This window comes from Lissotriton helveticus, chromosome 10 (assembly GCF_964261635.1).
Source record: "Lissotriton helveticus chromosome 10, aLisHel1.1, whole genome shotgun sequence".
Lineage (NCBI taxonomy): Eukaryota > Metazoa > Chordata > Amphibia > Caudata > Salamandridae > Lissotriton > Lissotriton helveticus.
The window spans coordinates 605,888,450-605,909,558 of record NC_136071.1 but is presented as its reverse complement, the minus strand read 5'-3'; the positions used below and the strand labels follow the sequence as shown (position 1 = coordinate 605,909,558).

The following is a 21,109-nucleotide window of genomic DNA, read 5'->3' as shown; positions in this document are numbered from 1 at the left end:
ACCACTCCATCTGGTAGCTGGACGGCGTCCAGCTGCCTTTTTAGGGCCTGGCTGTAAATGCTGGGACTTTCAGTGTAGCCCTGGGGAGCTCTACAAAATCGGTATGAACGGTTTTTTAAAGTGAAGCCGAAGAGATAACGGCTGTCTGGATGGATGGGGATAGAGAAAAATGCATTTTTAAGATCTATAACGGTGAAGGTGGTGGCAGTGGACGGGATGAGAGTCAGAATGGTGGCGATGTCTGAGACTACGGGGTACTGTGGCACCACCACTTTGTTGACTTCTCGCAGGTCGATGATGAAGCGGTACGCTTTCTCATCCCCCTCACCTTGCTTCTTAACAATGGGTAGGATAGGACTATTGCAGACATTACTAACCACTTCCTCTACCACTCCTGCATCTACCAAGGACAAAATAATCGCTACCAATGCCTTCTCGCCTTCGGGCGATATCCGGTACTGTGGGAGTTTCGGGAGTATTGCATCTGGTCGAACAGTTATGTGTACAGGATCGATCATCATTCGTCCCACATCCGAGCCGTTTCTGGCCCATAGGTGCAGGGGCAGCGAATCGAGCAAGGATAGGTCAGCATCTGTTAAAGTGCACATGTGTCGTGCGGGGTAGGGTCCGGTCAAGTTCGGGTTGTCGTACAGGATGACTCGGACTCCTTCCGGGGAACACCTAATAGCAGCTCGGAAATGTTTCAGTAAATCAATACCCATAATAGCGTCAGGGGAGTTGGAGGAGAGCAGAAACGTCGTGTCAGTGGGATTGTTTCCTAGGTCAAAGGAGATAGGTACCGACAGGGGATTAGTGGAGGGCGTCCCATCGAAACCTATCGAGGTAATGTGTGAGCCAGACAAGGGCGCCCTTGGAATCAGTCGTTTTGATAACACACTACGTGTCGCTCCAGTGTCTACCAAAAATGGAGACTTTGTACCCAGGACCTTAGCAGTGACATAAGGACCTTGCTGGTCAACACAGAGCTCGACTGGATCCCTCCCTTGCCCCTGGCAGTCCTATGCAGAGTCGTGAGCATTGTTGCCATCGGACTGCTGGTACTGATTCTGTCGGGGGCGGTCAAATGTGTTTGGTTTACCAGATCGGTCATTGGTGGTGTCGTGGGTCTGTCCTCGTCCCTGCCCTCCAGTTTTGGGGCCATTTGCCATGTCCCTTGTCTCTTTATTTTTAATCAGTTCCCGAAGGGCTAGGCATTGAGACTTCCAATGTCCAAATTCTTTACAAAATGCACATTGGTTCTCATCAAGGTCGGTTCGTGGAGCGCCAGGGGTGGGGTTGCGGTCTCTAGGGGTCGAATTCCTAGGGGTATTTGACTGGTAATTTCCCCTATACCGTTCCCTCCCTGTGGTCACTCCCTGTAGTTGTGCAATCATTACTCGTTCCTTTAGGTCCTTTTTCTTTTTCTCAGTTGCCCTTTCGTTCTCGTTCTTTTGGTGTTCGTAATACTGAGCCATCTGAAGGATAGCTGTAGGTTTAGAGGCTCCCCAACTACTTTCGCTAGTCTGTAACTTTTGGGAGACCTCTTGCGATAGTCCCTTTACGTAGTTCTGCACGAATAGGTGTTGTCCGGTTGCGGTGGTCATGTCTTGGCCACTGTAGTCGGAGAACACTGTTTCAAATCGTGAGAAGTATTCTGATACGTCCTCTTGAGGTTTCTGGCGGCAGGCTGTGACTATCGACCAGTCTACCTTCTTTTCTGGGATCAACGTTTTTAGCTTCTGCACTATTTTGTCGGGGAGTTCCAATATGTCTTTTACAGGTTTCTTTCCGGGCTCTCGCTGCCTATCTAGTTCATCGAGTTTTGTCCAGGTGTGTCCGAACAGATCTGTGTGGTCGGCTCTCCGGATTTGCTTCCACACATCAGCCGGCAGACACAACCCGAAAAACAAATCCATGTCCACTAGAGTCATTATGGTTGAGCCCAAGGCTGTGCCTAATTCAGTATAGAATGCTGTAGGGTTCTTTCTTAAATCGGGCAGGGTTTGTCTAAAAGTTAAAATATCTTGCCGATCCCATGGTAGGTAAACCCAGTTGTACACAACCCTCCCTTTGGCATCTACATGGTTGATATCATCGTTCGTTCCCTGACCTCTTGGGGGAACCCAATAGGGGGCGGCTTCTCTGATAGGCATCATGGTGTTGGCTGCTTCTAATGAGGGCCCAGTCGTCTCAGGGACTGTGATCTTGACTTCTGGTTTCTGTTCCGCGAGGTGGCGGAAGACCTCAAGCGTTTGCATGAAGAGGTCCGTCACATCGCTTTCAGCCCCATCTCCGACATCGACCCTTCTATATAGAGCCGTCACTTTAGCAGGACCCTTAGTCTAGTACCTATCCTCATACGCGTTCAGGGTGTGGTAGCTGAACCGTAAAATAAAATGCCGTCTGTGACTACCGGCATGCGAGTTGTGCATATTCATCGTATATTCTTCGCTCTCCTTTCGTTCTACCAGGGTTTTTGCTATTTGGTCGATTCCATCCCGCTCATCTTTGCTCAACCTGTTTGGTCTGGCTGTTAGATGCCTGCTGGTCTCATGCTCATCTGCTGTTGTTACCAACGCGGTTGGTGCGAAGGCCGTAAGAGCCGGGGCACTAGCGCTATGGTCACCCATGCCTGCACTTTGAACTGGTGAGTGTTGTGCTAGAGGTTGGCAGGGAGCATAAGGAGGAGGCATGTAGATAATTGGAGGACCGAGCAGTAACTCGTCATTTGCCCGCTGTTTGGAGGGAATCTCCGGGTAGAGCGCAGAGGTGGTCCTGACAGGGCATTGACCTGTCAGTCCTGGTTCTTGCGTTTGTTTAACTTCCTCTCTTCTTCTTATTTCTTCATCTAGTTCTTTTGCAGCCAGATGGGCTGCTTTGCGTAATTCTTTCACTGTTTTTGCTTCTTCTTTTTTCCTGCGATGGTCTGCTTCTTTGCGCCACATGCCAATACTAACGAGCATAGTGGGCGTTACCTTATTTATTTTTACAGCTGCTTCTAGTGTTTTTATTTTATTTTCATCAAAAGAACCTATCAGTGGCCACTGGTTTTTAGGATCCCTTTTTGTATATTTATGCCATAACTTACTATAAGCTATAGCGACTAGTCCTTGCTTAGTAAACATGTCCTTATTAGGGGTGCCCTCCAGTGGAGCTGGATGGTTCATCTCTAATAAGCGGTCCGGGTTGACCCAACTATGAGCCAATGGGGAGAAGATAGGCATGACGGATTACAATGGGGGGCAAAAGCCTGCACTACCTATCTTTTCACTATTTGCAAAGACTGGACAGAATATTCTATTCTACGCTATTTGCAAACAGGGAATACCTCCAGAAAGAACCAATTCCCAAAACAGTCAATGTTTGGGCAAACAATCAATCAATGAAGGAGTGAAATAGGTACGACGTGTTAAAGTTTTGCGTTACCTACCCTTCACTATCGGCAAAGGGAGAGAGAATATTCCTATTCTTCCCCGTTTGTAGACAGAGAAGATCTTTAAGAGAACCAACTTCGAACAATTCAATGCTCAATTCAATCAATCAATCAATGGGGAGAAAAAAAGAATAGGCACGACGTGTTAAAGTTTTGCGTTGCCTACCCTCCACTATCTGCAAAGACTAAACAGAGTATGGTGATTCTGTGTTTGTTTGCAAATAGAGAATTTCTCAGAAACGGACAATAAGTAATACTAGTATTTTCAAACAATCAATCAATCAATTTCGCAATTTGTCGTGTGTCACGACCTTACCCGGACCGCATGGACAGTTTCTCGTCTTCCGCTTCCAGCGCCCGATCGTCCTCTATTCTCTGTTGCTATCGCGGCACTCCTGGTGGTTCCCAGTCAGGACCGTAGATCACTCGGGAGAGGTCTGCTCGGAATCAGTGAAGTTCAGATGATCGGCTGTCAGACGAGGGTCTATTGGACAGGAGCTCTTCCGATCGTTGCAGTCGTTCACTCTGTCGTCGGGACCTCTCCCACTGGATCCACGTGTCGCTGATGGGCCCCGCGTTTGGGACGCCAATTGATAAAGATCAATTTACAATGGTCAGGCGATTTCAGAAGTTGTTTCCTAAGTTAAATTTGCCCGGCGTAGAATGCCTCTAATACCATACGAAGTTACTAAATAAAGAGGCAGGCGCTGGAGACTGGAAGACAGGAAACAAGTTTTATTCCGAAGGAGTAGAACACATCAGATCGGACATCGAGGTATCGTCTCGAGGTGCTCTCTCAACCTCTCTGAGACCTGGTCTTTTATACACTGGTTAAAGACATGTGAACGTCCTTTATTACAACAGGGACATTGTAGAGCATGAGAATGACATCAGAACGATATCTCCGACACCCCCCAGTTCCAGCCCCCTCCAACACATGACAACAGTAGAGACCCTTTCCCCTCATATGATTGGGAGGGGCTATCACGCAGCTGAGTGTTCTGCCGATCTCTTTGGAATGTGTGCGCCTGATCGAATCTCCGGGGGCGGGGATGTCATGATCAATAGTGGCCTCTTTCAGGAGAGGCGAGGGCGTACGGTAATGGGCAATAAACTATATCTTCGGGCTAAAGGATGACCAGCAGTCAGTGCTGACGTTCAGGCTCAGAGGAAGGGGTCATCAAAGGAGGGGTATTCATGGACGGAAAGGACTGGTGTGGACAATCGAGCGTGGTGGAAGGGTTTATCCACAGAGGGGTATTCATGGACGGGAAGGAGGTGTTGGTCAGGCGCGGGGTGTGATTCCCTGAGACAGAGTCATGGGGGGGGTTTCATGGCTTGTGCATGTGAGCGCGGGGGCAGCCAGGGTGCGCGGGGAAGGCTTGCATGGTCAGGGAAATGTGCTGACGGGCGATCGTGAACAGGGAGACCATGGTACCTAAAATGGCTGTCGTGTATTCTCATACGTGAGTCTGCAAGATGGCGTAGATAATGTTTAGTACACGAACTAAATTTCCACAAACTGTTTGGGGTTGACCCTCCTAAAAGAGCCAAGTCCAACACATAGAAACATGTATGTTTTACTCTTTTAATACAAAATACTGCATTTTATTCTTCAGTTTCTTAAAAATAAACTGAGCGCAAATGAAATAAGCACAGTCATCTCATATCAACAGCTCAGCCGTGTCCTTTCTCGAGGCAATCAGACGCCATTTCCAAATGTGTTAATCTTTATGGTCCTGCAAGTCACTAACACCTGTATTCCTCTAAAGCCATTATACCTAATCCTATCAATGTATCTCCATCTGTTATTTAAGGGAAAGACCCTATCTTATGTTCACAGTTTCAAATCGGGAAATAATATGCAACTGCGTCACAGTTTGCTATCTGTCATAGTAATATAAATCCACATTTCATCTAATCGTGAGGGAGGGAAGCATATTCAACATATAGCAACAGATAGCAAAAGTGTACACAGCGTAAGAGTAAGCAAGATAGCATTGTATAATTGTTGATAATTGCTACCCGAAAAACAGCCTACTCAGAGCTTTCCTTAAAGGGGTAACTTCACTCCCATCCTGAAAGTGTTGCATAGAAGAATTTCCAGATGGCATGTAAAACGCTAAGTTGCATGGTTTGTGAAGCTGCGCCCTTTAACTTCGATTCTGCATGAATTGTTTCATGTATTTGACTCCAATGGTTGTATTGTGCTGAACTTCCTGGTTTCATGTGAAGCGCTTTATTGCCCATGTGACTAAACAAATATTTAAATTAAATATATACAATTATACTTCTCCTGTCCTCTTTGTAACTGCACACATACAATTTGTAACATGTCAGTAAATGAAAAGAATTGTATAGAACACTTACACCAGAGACTTCTTGGCACTAACACCTAATGAAAATGAAGAAGTTAGCACATACTTTTAGCAGTATTGTGGAAGGAAGGGATGTACGAGATTGGATGAATGTCTATTGGAAGCGAGTTCCAGATTTGGGGGTCAAGAACAGACAAAGAGCGGCCTGGACAAGTAAGAAGAAAGGCGGGCTTTAGCAGAGCAATGGGCTTGGAGGCTAGGGGAGCAAGTAAAACGGTGTTTGCGGAAGTGAAGGCCAGGATGACAACACCGTCTGGTGAGTGTCAAGGGTGGTATCAAGGGTGGTATGGGTGTGAACTTCAGGCCAGTAAAATGCCAACAGGCACTGGAGATGAAGTCAAGATGTTCAAGGACACAGATGAGAGAATCTTCGGAGCCTTTATGCACTGAGCTTATTGGATCTGAAAGGGAGGTAGGTAGCCCATATAAACTGTATTGGAGTAGTCCAAGTTCAAGATGACAATCACACAATCCCTTGTCTGATGATAGGGGAATGTAACGGAGGAAGGAGATTCCCAAGATACCGAGAAGCACGCAGGAATACGTGTTGATCTAGGGATATGAATGAAACATGAATAAAAGAGACATCTCAGATCCTATAATCCTATAGGAACAGCAAGCTGTGCTTGCTTTTTTAAATTTAGTCTACCTCTGATTGACATCACACAAGGCATATCAGCTCTCAAGACTACCATTTTCTAAGTGCTGTTATGTGCATTGTTTTACAGCTCAAACATTCTGAGAGCACAAGCTCTTCCAGGGACTCCAAAGTCCCAGTTCCTCCAGTGACCAAAAGTTTGTGATGCACTTAACTAGTCTTCTTCCAGTCTTTCTTGCTGTCCCCACTAGCATCTTATCCTTCCCTCATTAATTCATTTCTGTCTCCTTTGTTCAGATTCTCCCAATGGCATCCTGCTCTCTATTTCCAGAACCCTGCTTTCTCTCACCTGACAATTGTCATCCATCCCATGACGACATGCTTCCTTTTCATGATTTCTTATTACATATGAGAGGCATTATTTATCTATCCCTGAGTTCCTGCTCCCCTTTCCAGGCATCTTGATATTGCTTCCTGACAATGACAAAGTGCCTTCTGTCCTTGGTACCTTCTCTCCACAATATCCTTCTTCTTCACCCAATGGTCTTACTTCCTGCTCCCCAGTCCCTGCGTTCTTCCTCCGCTTCCTGGGCTCCTGCTTCCTCTCCCCGATGTCCTGCTTCACCTTACCGGACTCCTACTTGTGCTTACTGCTTCAATGCCGTGAGCCTTCTTCTACATGTAGGCACCTTTTTCTACCCCCTGGATTCTTACTTACTCTCCTCAAAGCCCAATTTTTCTTTCTCTCTTCCTGATTCTTTATTAAAAATGTTTCAGTAAACTAAAGACCTAACTAGGAACATTGTGGTGCTGTACAAAATTGAATAAATTGCATCGCTCTTTAATTTAACAAAATATGGTTGGGGACACAAAATGTCTACATAGGAATACAATTATCATTTCATTATACAGTTATAGAAAACAAGTAAATGCGGATCTCTATAGAAACAAGGATGCAAAATAGCTCTATTTGTGTACTGCTGCCAGTAGCGACAGAACCACCACGGGTCTGAAGTTGTATTGCGTCATGTAGGTTGCTTTGGACTCAACGTTAAAGAACCCAATTTAAAATCTAATAGGTAGGGAAGGCCAACCAGTAAAGGCCAAGTAATTGAGAGTAATGAAAGAGTTGCAAACACTGCTTATCAGGCATACTGCAGAGTAGAGTCGACTTGAGGAGGAGGAATGTACAGGAAGTGAGATCTGTCAACATAAGATTTACACCGTCTGGTCTGAAAAAGATAACCACTCGATGGTGGAGTAAAAATGTGCATGTGTTAGAAAAAATGCTGTAGTGTACAAGCATGTTTTACAAAGATTGCATAAACTTAACAATGTGAGATTTAAAAATAAGATTGGATAAACATGTAATTTTAAGGAATAGAGAAAAGTCATGAAGTTTCAAAGTTCAGAGAGTAGGGAAAACATTTGCTGAGTGCCGAGCTGTGTAAGCTCTGGCTGAAATAAGAAGACATAATTACACCAGGCAAGGACTGAGTTTTGGAAAGGGAGAGGGCATCTATGTTTCTCTTTTCAGTATGCTGCTGCTTCTGTCAGTGATACTAATTTACGTGGCTGAAGATCTGGTTCTCCTACCACATGCAACCTAAGTATCTTCTCAACCAAGAGATCTTATCCAGATCCAACCTAGGTATCTTATTTCCAGTAGACTAGAGGATGGCTGAGCTGAGTTCCTGTGGCCAGTCTCTTTTATGTGTGTAGTTGTTCCATTGACTGCGGGTTAAGTCAACTGTTTTAGCGAAGCTGAGTTTCAGATGGATGGTTCCTTAGTGTCCAGAGTTTGGCAGCACAAAGGTAGTCTAGGGCTTGGTTGGAGTTTCCAGTTGCAGGATAAAAGTTGTATCATTGATGTAGTAGTAGTGAGTTAAGTTGAAGGTCTTGATGAGGTCCATGGGGGTGTTGGGTGCAATTGTCGTATGTGCTGAAGAGCAGAGCAGAGGTGATCGAGGGGTAGTGGACTGTGTCAAAGGCGGCAGAAAGGTCTAGCAGTTGCAGGGCATCAACTATTTTTCTGTGCAGAGTTGTCCTTAGGTCTTTTCATTTGGGGATCAGGTTGGAATTAGTATGTCAGATAGTGGAAACCTGTTTAATGTTAGGAGAGTAGGTGTTTGCTTACATGAGATTGGTTGATATGAGTAAAGGTAGTTTTCTCAATCATGTTTCGTCAGAAAGTGCTATTGGAGTTTGGTCAGTTGCTGCCTGGGTCTGCTGGATCAAGGTTCTTCTTATTGATGAGCAGCCTGATGTATGAGGTCTTGAGTTTAGTGGGGATAGGTGCCTGAGTTTAGAGAATTTTGACAATGGCATTACTGAAAGCATGGGATGGGGGGTTGTATGGCAGTGCCGCCTCGTTTGCAGAGTTCTGCAAAAACTCTTTGTAGCTCCATGAAGGTCATTTGTCTTTGAAATCTGCTGAGAATAGTGGAGGATTTTTACTTTTTGATCAATTATTTGTAGAACCTGGTCTGTCATTGCAGTTATATTTTGAAATTTTGGTTGCTTATTTCTTCTTTTGACTGTGTATTGCACTGATTCCTGCCTTAAACTATTTTATTTATTTGCTGCGTAATAGGGTCTATGGTCAATCGTTAGAGCATCTTAAAGGGTACCAGCCTGCCACAGCCATCTGAAAGCCTGCCACAGAATTGCGGCACTTCTCATTTTTAGTTGGATGGTTGGAGTCGAGTGCAGTGAAGCTGAGCTTATTCCATTGTCTCCGTGTAGTCTTGTTGATCAGAGTTGTTGTAATAGTTGGCAGGCAGACATTAAAGAAGAGGTAGTGGTCACTCTGGATAGTGGGAATGCTTTTTGTTACGGAGATGAGTCCGAGCAGAGAGAAGACTGCGCCAAAGCTATGTCCAGCTGAGTGTGTTGGACCACAGGTAAGTTGAGGGCATCTACTTTCATCTACAGGTCCTTGTTTGGGTGAGGTTTCATTGGTTGCACTAGAAATTCCTGTCACAGAGAATACAGAGCTTCATGTGGGCCATGGTGCAGAGGTGGCATTTGAGATGGTTAGTGTGGTAATTTTTCTGATTTCATATGCAGTGCAATGTTAGGGAAACACTGCTTTACATGCCTGTTGCTGAGCATGGGAAAGGCCATATTCGAATCAAATGATCGAGAGATTATTTTATACATTATTCTCCCTATACTACTGTTCCAACCAGTGCTCCTTTTGGTGAACTAGGCAGGATGAAAAGTGCTTTCAATTAAAAAAAATTGAGTATGTTGCCTGGAAAAACAAGGCCCCAATTATGAACAATGGGCAATATTACGATTCCTGTGTAACCTGCTGTATGTGCTGTGATTGGAATTCCAAAACCTGCAGAGTTCCTCTGAAAGGGTAATTATGGGCGCAATAAGCATCAATCCGTTTGAAATTTACCAGGGAAAAGCGCTCGGTAATTGCATGCAGAGTTTTGTGTGGTAGTCAGTACATTTGATACATTATGCCATATTTTGGAATCAAATATGAGATATTTGCTGGAAACTGGTAATTACCTCAACCCCATGAAATTCACTAATAATCTTGGCCCAAGTGGCTTTCTAAACAGTCTTTGGATCAAGATGCTCCTCAGATTACCCTATGGTTGGGTAGAACATTCACATGAAAGGAAGTCTAAAAAGCTGGACTACACAAATGATCTGGTAGTGCTTTCGAACATTTGGCTACTTTGGCCCTGATTGCGAATTAGCAGGCTTTATGTGCGGATAAACCAGCTGGGCGGATTAACATTTCCATCCAGTGTCCTCCCCACCAATTCCGGCTTTTGTGAGTTGTTGACCCCCGAATGGGGCACTTACACGCAGGTTCAGAATTTCTGGGCTCAAATCTGTATGAGGCGTCCCTATTCCAGGAACAAATCAGTTCTCGTTTGCCACGGACTCTAAATTGCTGGTATATGGGAGCAGGAGGTTGTGGTGGCAGAGGTTGTAAAAGACGAGTTACAGGTCATTCTTTTTGGATTATTTCAGATCAATGTATTTGACTAAAGAATGTTCCCATTTGGAGTCCACTTAAATGGGTTGTGTTAGCCTTTCTGAACATAACTGTGGGTAGCCTTTTTATCTGGCATACAAACTACGTCTTGATTCCAAAGAGGTTTCAGGCATTCCAGTGAGGGCCTTGGTAAAGAAACAATACGTTAAAAAAAACAAGTCATTTGAAATCTCTGCAGAACTCGGGAACCCAGCGTCTTAGCTCATTCTTTGAAAGAATCTCGCGAGATCAGACAGCAGTGGATCACAGCCAACCCTTCCGGCTAAAGAACCATCAAAAACAAGGAAAGAAAGAAAGGCTCCTCAAATCACCTCAGGCTAAAGAGCTGGCAGGCCGTATCTCCCTCTGCGACTGACAATAAGAACTTGGCCCTTCTGATCACTTTATTCTTTATTTCATTTGCCTCTCTCAGTCAAGATTAAAATCGACCTTTATAAATAGGGAAGAGCGTTGGCGCTGTGGCTTGAACCATACTTGCTGAGCTCTGAGGGATAGGTTGGCTTGCTCTCTCAGGGGGGCTGTCAGTGTATTCTACTGTTAAAGGAAGAGCATTTGTGGTGCGGAAAGTATATAAAATCATAACATATGCATCACCGATTGTTTCAATTCTGCCTTTATTCAGTGTATTCATGATGCGTGTTGTAGTGGCTTTGCGCAGTTTAATAGAAACAACGGTCCTAGCCAGTGCTTTAAATTGAAAAATAGTACCAGAGTACCTGCTTGTTTCTGAGAAGTGCCGGTACTCTCCAATTAAAAGTGTTACATTTCTCTCAAGAAGTGCCGGTACTCTCCCCCTCAAAATACAAAAGTGCCTGTGCACAGTACCAGCCAGTTTAAAGCACTGGTCCTAGCTGAAAATTGCCCGGAAGTACAGAATTGTAGCCAATATCTGTTAAGGGAATGGAGGGACATCAGCACCAACCGTTAAGGGAGTGGGGCTTAGGGGAGGTGTATCAGGGCTAACTCGGGGGGTCAACTCCTGTGAATCATGGCCCCTACCCACACTCAACATTGGTAATAAATGGCATATTACACTCTCAACATCGGCATATCAACCGTTATTGGCATGTTTGTTTGCTTCTGGTAAACAAAAAATATTATTATTATTACTATTATTGTCGGATTTGTAATGCGCATGTCTGCCCCAGCAACTGGGCGTCCCAGAGCAACCAAAGACTCAAGACTGTGACAGGTTGAAAGGGATTTAGGCTGGGAAAAGCCAAGTCTTTATGGCTTTGCGAAAGGAAAGATGATTCTGAGTCCCTCTGATTGAGGCAGGAAGTGAATTCCATAGTCTGGCCGCAAGCACTCTAAAAGAGCGTCCACCAGCTCTGGCTCTTAAAAATCGGGGAACACACACTAGCCCTTGATCAGCTGAGCGGAATGAACGTCTAGGAACATAGAGAGCTAATAGGTCAGCCAACCCCGAAGGTGCTTTGCTGAGTTAGAATCCTGTGGGCCACACATAGTGTCTCGAACTGAACTCTTTGCTCCACTGGCAACCAATGGAGTTTGGGTAGAAATTTAGACACAGAACAGGATTTAGGGAGTGCCAGGAGAATACGCACTGCTGCGTTCTGTATTCTCTGCAAACGTCGAGTGATGGACTTATTGGCGCCTAAATAAAGAGAGTTGCCGTAGTCCAATCTAGATAAGATTCTAGCCTGCACAATGGTCTGACGAATTTTAGAATCAAAGAAGCCAAATAGAGGTTTTAGTCCTTGCAGGATCCCAAAACAGGTCCCTGCTACTGACTTTGATTGGGTATCAAAAGAGAGACCATTGTCAAACCAAACACCGAGATTCTTAACTGCCTCTTACGGCGAGGGTGCTGGTTTTAGTTGGTTTATTAGTTTATTAACCCATATTTAGCACAGATGTGATATTATTTCATGTATTTAACAAGATTCCTCTGAAACGGGGTTTACATCCAGTCCTCGCCTCCATCTGATTTCTTTCCTTCCAGTTAATTCATTTCTAAGAATGTCAGTATATTTATATCCAGATTCTCCAACCTTTTCAGTAACAAGATCTATTTATGTTAAATGAAAATCTCCCTGAGCTACTAGTATTTATGAGCAATGTAATAATGATCACATCAGACAAGATTACATAAGTGGGTACCCTGTGCAAAGATTACGAGCAATGAGAACTCCAGTGCATCAAGCATTGTTGCCAGCAGTAGTGTAAAAATGGCTGGCCAATGTGGAATGCCTTTATAGGAACAATACATGAGTGATTGCTGCAATGACCCTAGCACCAAGATTATATTATTGGGAATGAGTCTCCCCAACACCTTTTGGGTTTTATCACTCAATTATCAACTTTAAATATATTTTGGAAATTTAACCATTTTTCTCAAAACGTCAGCTTATGATTTCTGTAAATATACACATTTTGATCTCATCTACATGCTTTTCAAATTTTGGTATACATGTATAGGTCAACTAAGGTAAAGCTTCTGATTTTGTAGATTAGACTGCACACAGGAGAGCTACAAGTAGATCACGAGCTACTCGTTGGAGAAACCTGATTAATATAATGACATCCCCAAAGACCTCTGCAGAGCTCCACCATTGCCTTTTATTTAATTAGTATTCCATTCATGATATCTAAGGAAAATATAAACATTCTAATTGTACTCAGTGTCCATTGTTAACTGAAACTTGCACGCAGCTGCTTCAGTCTCTCTTAGGGCCTCATTATGGTCCTCATTACGATTGCGGATAATCCGCATACTCCGGGCCGGCGGAAGCCACCGCCGCCCGGAGTATGCGGATTATCCGCCGCTGTGCAATAGAAGACCCACTACCAGATCAGGATGGCGGTGGGAGTGCGGTTGGACCAGCGGCGGACGGCAGGTCCGTCCGCCGCTGATCCGCGGTGTGAGGAGGGCAATTTGGTGACGGTGTCTGCAAGACACCGTCAGCCAAATTAGCATTTACACGAACACATGCTTTTCCGCCGTGGAAAAGCATGTGGACTTTGGCTTTTGGGGGCCCGTTGTGGGCCCCCAGGGTGTCGGGGGGTGGGGTGTGCACATGAGGGGTACCTATGGTACCCCCCAAAATTTACATGCACAAAGCGGCAGGCACCGCGCGGTGCCTGCCGCTTTGTGCATGTAAATGTAACACATGCAGTTTTAACATTGCGGCGGGTGCTGCTTCAAGCAGCACCCGCCGCAATGTTAAAACATACAGGATGTGACCGCCAGGGTGGCGGTCACATCATAATTTGCACGGAGGGACCGCCGCTGCCCCTGCGGACGGTCCCTCCACCTCTGGGGTGGCGGACGGACGCAAGTTCGTCCGCCATCCTAATCGGCCCCTATGTGTTTGGCGGTCATGGAGAGGCCCGCCAAGCCAGCCCCCTGCTCCAAGACCTCCAAACTCGACTGCCAGCCAGCCGCCAGATTACGCGTACTCTTGTGGTCTGGTGGGCGGTCCTTTAGTGTTCTTACGGCGGTGCCAATTAAAAAGGCATCATAATGGGAGCGCCAACACCCGTTCCTGCACAGCATGGACTGTAAAGTTCATGCCGTGCAGGAATGGGGGTGACTACACAAAGGGGGCACAACATATGCCCCCCTGCAGGCACTCCATAGCTCTGAGACAACAGGGGGCCCTGTAAGCCCCCCTTTGTTTCCTCACCGCCAGTTTTAATGGCGACCTCACCACCATGAAACCTGTGGCAGCGAGGAAACTCCTAATATGTCAGTTTTTTCTAACACACAGCACATTTTAAATACCTGTAAACAAACGTTATAAATATTTCAAAATATATCAGTAAATAAGACATTACTTGGTGATATGAAAATGATGAATATTTGCAGAATCTGATTTCCACACATATCATTTGTGCACTACATAGTTGTGTCAGTAAAACCGCATTATCAGTACAAATTTTGTGGCCATTTCAATGGACTACATGCTGTCTGTAAATGACTATGAGCTACCACACCATGTTTTAGAAATATATTTGCAATAGTGTACTGCAAAGAAAATCACTGGCTACATACCACACCTTTACCACTCTGTTGCTGAATTGGCGTGGCTCATTGCTATACTTGTTATTTGTGAAACCTTTGGATTTGTTTACATTCCCTATGACTTCAGTGATGTAACACTGATGCCTGCACCCAGACTCTGAAAATTGTTCGAGCACCAATGCAGTGCAGGTGTGAAACACTTATTCTGGCCACCTATCTTCCGATTTCCTCCAGCACTTTCTTACTAACGACATTGCAGCCCTTTGCACGGCTCGCCAGGCCGGTGTGGCGCTTCCGTTGCTGTCCGGTGCACTAGTGCTGTGTTGCCTGGCATATGGTAAACCTACCAGCCTGACCTTATGCACATATGTATCACTTTTTTACCTGTCACACATTCATCCAGTCAGTCAAAAGCTTCATTTCCATGTACACCATCCACATGCCTGACATAGAAAGCCACCATGTCTGCAATCAAACACGTGACGTGGCACAGCACATTGTGGTGTGCTGTTTGTTATTGACAGCTGTCAATAACAAAAACCACATCACAAATAGCCATTCAGGTAACTCTGTGATGTTGCCGCTGGCATAGATGAGCAGTCCATCCATCTTTGAAAGCAGCCTTGTAGCCTGCAGACCAGCCTTGTTTTCCAGGCTGGCCATGGCGGCATCCTCTACCTGATTTCATTTCCAGTGATCAGTGGTCCAGTGAAGAACTTTTGGTATTTTTAAGGGAACAAAATAACAAACGAAGACCCTGGAAGTCCAAGACATCCATAGGTCACAGTGTGTTATTATTAGAGCTTTAGGCTCTAGAGTTTCAGAAGTATTCTTCAGCTAGCTTACTTCTTCTATATTGATTGTCTATCCCAAGCCACAAAAGAAAATGTCAAATTATGAGCTAGTTAGTCAGACTTCCGTGGGTCACAGTATGTTAGAATTAAGAATAAGATTGTCTTTCAAAATTTTGAGCATGGTTTTGACATACCCGTCACTAAAATGTTAGTTGAAGTGTTGGCAATGAATGAGTATACATTTTGAACATCCCAAGGCTTTCCCAACTGATAAGTTCTAATGCTTTGGCCTATGCAATTCATGAGCATCAGTTTGTTTGCTACCTGTATGGACAAAGATCACACTAAGATGTCCTTCTGGAAGGGGACACCATCCAGCATTGACACCTTCAGATGAAGCAAAGTGTTGGCTGGGAACAGGCGGTTAGAATGCTTGAGCCAAACACTAGGTTCCCCAATGTGTCCAGATGAGGTTAAACTGCATGGGTGCCACCATCCACCCATGATGCCCTCTGTGAACAAGGGAGTGGACCTACTGCGCAGCCACCTCATATCATTGTCCCGTATCTGAAAGAAAGGCGTGTAGGTAATGTGATAGCCTGGAAGCATGATTACCAGGAGAGGGGTCTGAACGTGAAAAAATGATGTCATTGGAGTGCTTTGGGCACCTCAAGACTCTTCTTTGGGAAATTGAGATAAATAGAGTCAAAGTTTGCAAGATCTGGGTAGCAGGATGTTGTTGTTTTTCTTGGTATGACTGGCCTATTTTAAACATTCAGGCAAAATTAACCTGCAGCAAAGATGCATTTAATGTAGAGAGCAAAGTGATGCAATTGTATGTACAATCAATTTAAGTACGAAAGCACAGCTATAGGAACTATCCCTTTACAAAAGATCACATAGTTAGACAATAAAGAGTACAAGAAAATTGCTAAATGCTCCAATTGTGTTATTTCCTAGGTGACTTGGAAGCCTACTGCACCATATCCTCCCACCTTCCACGCCAGGCTTTGGAAATGATATCAGTTCTTGTTCTAGGCCACAGTACTGGCAATGGTGGATGGTTTGTGAGCAAAGGCCTCCATATATTCACTGCATCAACCACTTGAAACTATTAAAAGCGCAGTGGTCAAAGCTAGAGAAAGCGTCAAGCGGGGGCTGCCGTTAAAGAAGTAGATACTCACGGGTATAATGTTAGAGCTAATTGATGTGTCAGAAGACTGGAAAAATACCATGGTAATCTCACTTTGCTGATTATCAAGTGTCTGAGAATATTTGTGATCATCTGATAGGTAAAAGTTTTGAATACTGAAACGTTACTTCAATTTGTTAGGTTGAAGCATATTAAAAACAATGTAGTTAAACTGCAGCAAAGTCAAATTTGAGTGTCTAGCTCGAATAAAGCTGACTTTGACTTTGAGGGTCTAGCTCACAATACAACAATACAGAGAGGAAACCCTAACTCTTAAATTTAAGTCTTTGCCTATTTCCTGAAACCTGTATGGATGTGCCAGATTTTGCGATTCAGTTGTGGTGCCTTCAGTGAAATGTCTTAGATGATGTTTGTTTTCTCCACCTGCCTTGCACATTGCTAGATGTGGAGATGGGGCCAGAATACTCATTGCAGGTTTTAAAATAAAATATTAACGTTTGCGTGGGCTCTCTCCACTGCTCTGTAGCTCCTTTTCGGTGGAATCCTAGTTTCATCATTAAACTACCGAAGCTTGCACATTCCTCAAGCCAGAATTAACTGTTTGCTTTGCCCTCTTTGTAGGAAGCAGAAAATACACTGCGTTTGATGCAGAACAAGCTGAAAGAAGAGGAGAAACGACTGTTGAAAACTGGAAGTAAGTGACATAAATAGAGAGTCCTTTATGCCCACGAATTTGAACATTGATGCACAAATAGCAGAAGCATTCAAAGTTGTTTTCTAGTTCTTAAGTTCCCTTTATTAAAATGTCATGCAATCTGGGTACTGAAGATGTTCCCTGTAGTCATTGGCTGTAGCTCTAGCTACCAGTCATTTTAAATATTCAGTACTTGTAAACAGTCAGGTAGTCCCAAGTATTGCCGTATCACTGCATATAGTCCGGCCCTATGGAAGCGTAATGCCCCTGTATATTTTGCGTAGTTGACAGGTATTGCTGGTTGGGAGGTGGCTATCCAAGAAGCAGTGGCAGGCGAACTTGTAATTTCTTTTGTGAAATGGCATGATAATACACAAAATTTCATTAAATGTACTTACGAGTATGTTGTGCCAAAAATTGAATGCGGGGCATATCTTGCTTTCAGAAATCACACAAGATGCGGGCAATAGACTGCGTCAAGGAGAAAATGTGTCCCAACAGAGGTTTCACTGCTTGCATGATATAATTTCTACTCAAGCTAGTCCCTCATGGACTAAAATCACTAAAAGAAATGTCACTTCCAAAGATCTTGTGAAATTTGTATGCCATGTACTTTTCAAGATTTCACCTATGTAAAAACAAATTCACCTGGGCCTAAAAGAAAGGGCAAATCGGAAATAGAGAGAGAATTAGAGAGTTTTTGCAGATGTGTGCGCATGCGTTTGTACATGGGTGAGTGAAGACACAGCATAGATTTCCATGCGGAAATGTTCTGTGCTGCTTGGGGAGAGGACCCTAAACACTATATCTAACCAGAGGTGGCCTCTGTTCATTATTTCCAACAAGATGGACAAGAGATCACCTTTGGGATGTCAGTATCCATGTAGTCCATAGTAGTGCTTTTGTCTCCATGCCCGTATATGTAGACAGAGAGATCGATTCTGCCTTGTTGCTCTCCTTAATTCCTGTGCAATCTATAGATTATGCAGTAAAATTTGTAGATGCACCTCAGGCATAACTGTTCCTATGTAACAGAAAGAAGCTTCCTGTCTGAGGATGAAGAACTCTCAGATGGCATGATTTTCAGATCTGTTGCTGGAATGACCAATATCCTTTGTAAGTGATAATCTGTTGACACAATGAACTTTTATGGCGATAACCCATGCTCTGATCGGCGTTTGTTCCCTTACAATGTATGATTCACTGAATGCTAGTGGGCTCTTGGACTTATTAGCATTTTCCTGGGTCATTTATAAAAGTGTTGGTGGAGGGGCAGTTAATTGGCTACATTAGGACTTCCCATTTGAGAAAAGTTGTACCCTATTCACCGACTCACGAGAGGCTGTTGCACCCTTCCAAAACCACTTTAAAGGGGATAGTGTACTTAACCGCAAGATTAAGAATGATTTGTAAATCAGGAATGACATTTAAGAAAGTCATGCTAATAAATGTTTTGTTTGTTATACATATGGAATATTGGTCACCCACCATGAACTGGGTGGGGCAAGTAGTATTTTGATCCGTCTTAATTGAATAATTGAGAAAGTGAGTAACTATCCACTGTTTAAAAACGCATGCTTTTCACTACTCGTGAGGGTTGACTGAAGGGTGTCCAAACAATAAGAGTGGAGCTACAGATTTATTTGTGGAGATAAAGGTTACTGTGCCAGGAATCAGTCACTAGTTTATGCCATCTACCCTCATTAGGTTTGTTCTCAAAATCGGCAGATAAAGGTGATTCATCTCCCACTCTGGGTGATGGGGCTGCATGACAATTTATAAAGCCTCACTGTTGATTAATATAACACATTTTGTTTTGTTTTATGGTAGTGGTGGGAAATTGGATAACTGGTTGAGGGAGATAAACGCCTGCTGAATCAGCAACCACAGTTCTTGTCAGAGTGAAACACAAGCAAAGCCCAAATTAACTGTGTTGAGAGTTAAGAGCGTAAAGCTGTTAGGTTATGGGTAAAAGCTTAAGGGTGGGGTTACATTAGTGGGTACATTATTTATGAAAACGGTTTAAGGTAAAAGTTACACAGTAAGTACACAAACAACTTGATGATGGAGATGAAATGGTAAAAAAGTGCTTACCTACAGAATGATGAGAAAATGGTAAACAATGAAAGAACAGTAATGTGATAGTCGACAAACAAACAGCAAGTGATAAAACTGTATGTATCTCACATAACTAGTTAGAAAATCAAGTCAATGGGAATCCACATCCAAGGTCTGAGAACATTACTTTAGAAGCATTTGTAGTCCGTCCGAGCAATTGTAAAGAGGAGCAGCTTTTCCTAACATTAAGGTAATTACCATTCCTATATTTGGGAGATGTGTTGTTAAATCTTCTGGATTAAGGATTAACTCTGTGGCTTTACTTGGGGTGCAATAAAAGTACAAGAAAAGTCTGTTATAATGTTATGAGGTAAATATAAGAAAATCAGAGCAAGCAGGATCTTTTCTTTGTCTTCATATACATTTTTCCTGATCACCAGAACTGCTAATATGAAAAAAAAGATCAAATTATCAATGCTTGTATAGTGTCTAAAATTGAGTTACTAGCTGAGGGACGTGAAACACTATTCAAGCAGAAACCACAATTCCCATCATAGTGAGACACAAGCAAACCCCAAATTACCCTGTGCTTGATCCTCTGGTAGCTTGGCACAAAAGCAGTCAGGCTTATTTACTTAGAGGCAATAAGTAAGGAATTTATGTAGCAGTCGCCCTACATGCCAGCAGCTGAAAAAATGAAAAATAGAACGATAATACACTCTTATTTATTATTGTTTTATTTTCTCTCTGAGCCGAGGCTTGGGGCAGGGCCAGGGTATTGACAGGCTGGAGGGGGAGTGTTGGGCACTGCCTTCAATGCGTATGTGGGTTTGGCCCGTCGTCTCAGGCCAGCCAAACCCACATGCGCAGTGAAGCTCTCTCCAACACCAGCTGCATTGCTGGGTTGGAGAGAGCAGGCACAGGCTCCCAGTCTGTGTCGGTGAGCAAATCATCGGTGCTCAGGCCAATCCAAAGCAGCATCAGGATTGGCCAGAGTGCCCTCTGGGAGCCTGTACCTGGAGAAGCGAGAAGCACGACACAGCGAGCAGGTAGTTTTTTATTATTGTCCCCCCCCCAATTATCCCCCACGCCACTCTGTGCACTTACCGGCCGCAACTGTATTTATGCAGCGCTTCAAACATTAATACAGTGAAAATACAAATCAAGAACAATTCCACATCAGTTTAGAAAAACAGAGTAAAACATAATAAATTAATTGAGGCCAAAATGAACCCGAGATATGCAATTTTTAAGATTTCAGTGAAAACAGTGCTTAGAAGCACAAAGCGTCAACTCTGTTTATCTGGTCGCGCTGTACTGGGACAAAGTCACACGTTCAGACCGACCGAAATCGAGCCCAGGCCTGAAACAAGGACAAAGTAAGGGCAGTTGATCAAAGTACATTAAATCCTAGTTGCGGAGCATTGAGAGATCCCATGTTGAGGATGCATTGTGCAGCGGTGGTTCCAAGAGGCTGCAGGTTGCGATGTGACGTCCTGCGTCGGCAGCACCTAGGATGCTGTTGATAAGGGTTTGCAATGTGAAGTGTGCACAGAGGATGCGGCACGCAGTGGTGGTTTAGACGAGCTGCGATGTGAGGTCCTGAGTTAGGGATGCATTGCGCAGCGGCGGTTCTGATGCAGGGCTGTGAGGAATGCATCGCACTGAGTTTGTTTTCTCCAAGAGACTTCAGCTGGGTTGGTAGAGCATTTTCAGGCCCATTTCTAAGGGTCCAAGACTGGGATGGCACAACTTTGGGGGTAAGACTCACACCAGACAGAGTCTAGATGTTAGATTGTGTAGGTGGTTGTATCCTTTTCTGTCCATGAGGCTCTGATCAGAAGGCCAGCCAACTAATCATTATAGTCACTCTCATGGTCCTGGGTTCAAGATGTGGGTCCAGTCCTTCTACCTCAAGCAGCAGAGCAGCAGTCGTTCTGACAGCACAGAAGTCCTTCTGAGTCTTCCACATGTCCAGAGGTGTACTGA

General features: G+C 44.2%; 1 protein-coding gene across 2 annotated transcripts in view; it reads left to right on the top strand.

Moving 5' to 3' along the window:
* The window catches only part of CLUAP1 (clusterin associated protein 1), an 839,181-nt gene that overhangs the window by 694,963 nt on the left and 123,109 nt on the right, over positions 1-21,109 (top strand). For both annotated transcript variants that reach the window (XM_078663147.1, XM_078663146.1), the window contains exon 9: positions 16,990-17,062. In XM_078663147.1, coding sequence (XP_078519273.1) covers positions 16,990-17,062 — 73 coding nt within the window. The remainder of the gene's footprint in view (positions 1-16,989; positions 17,063-21,109) is intronic.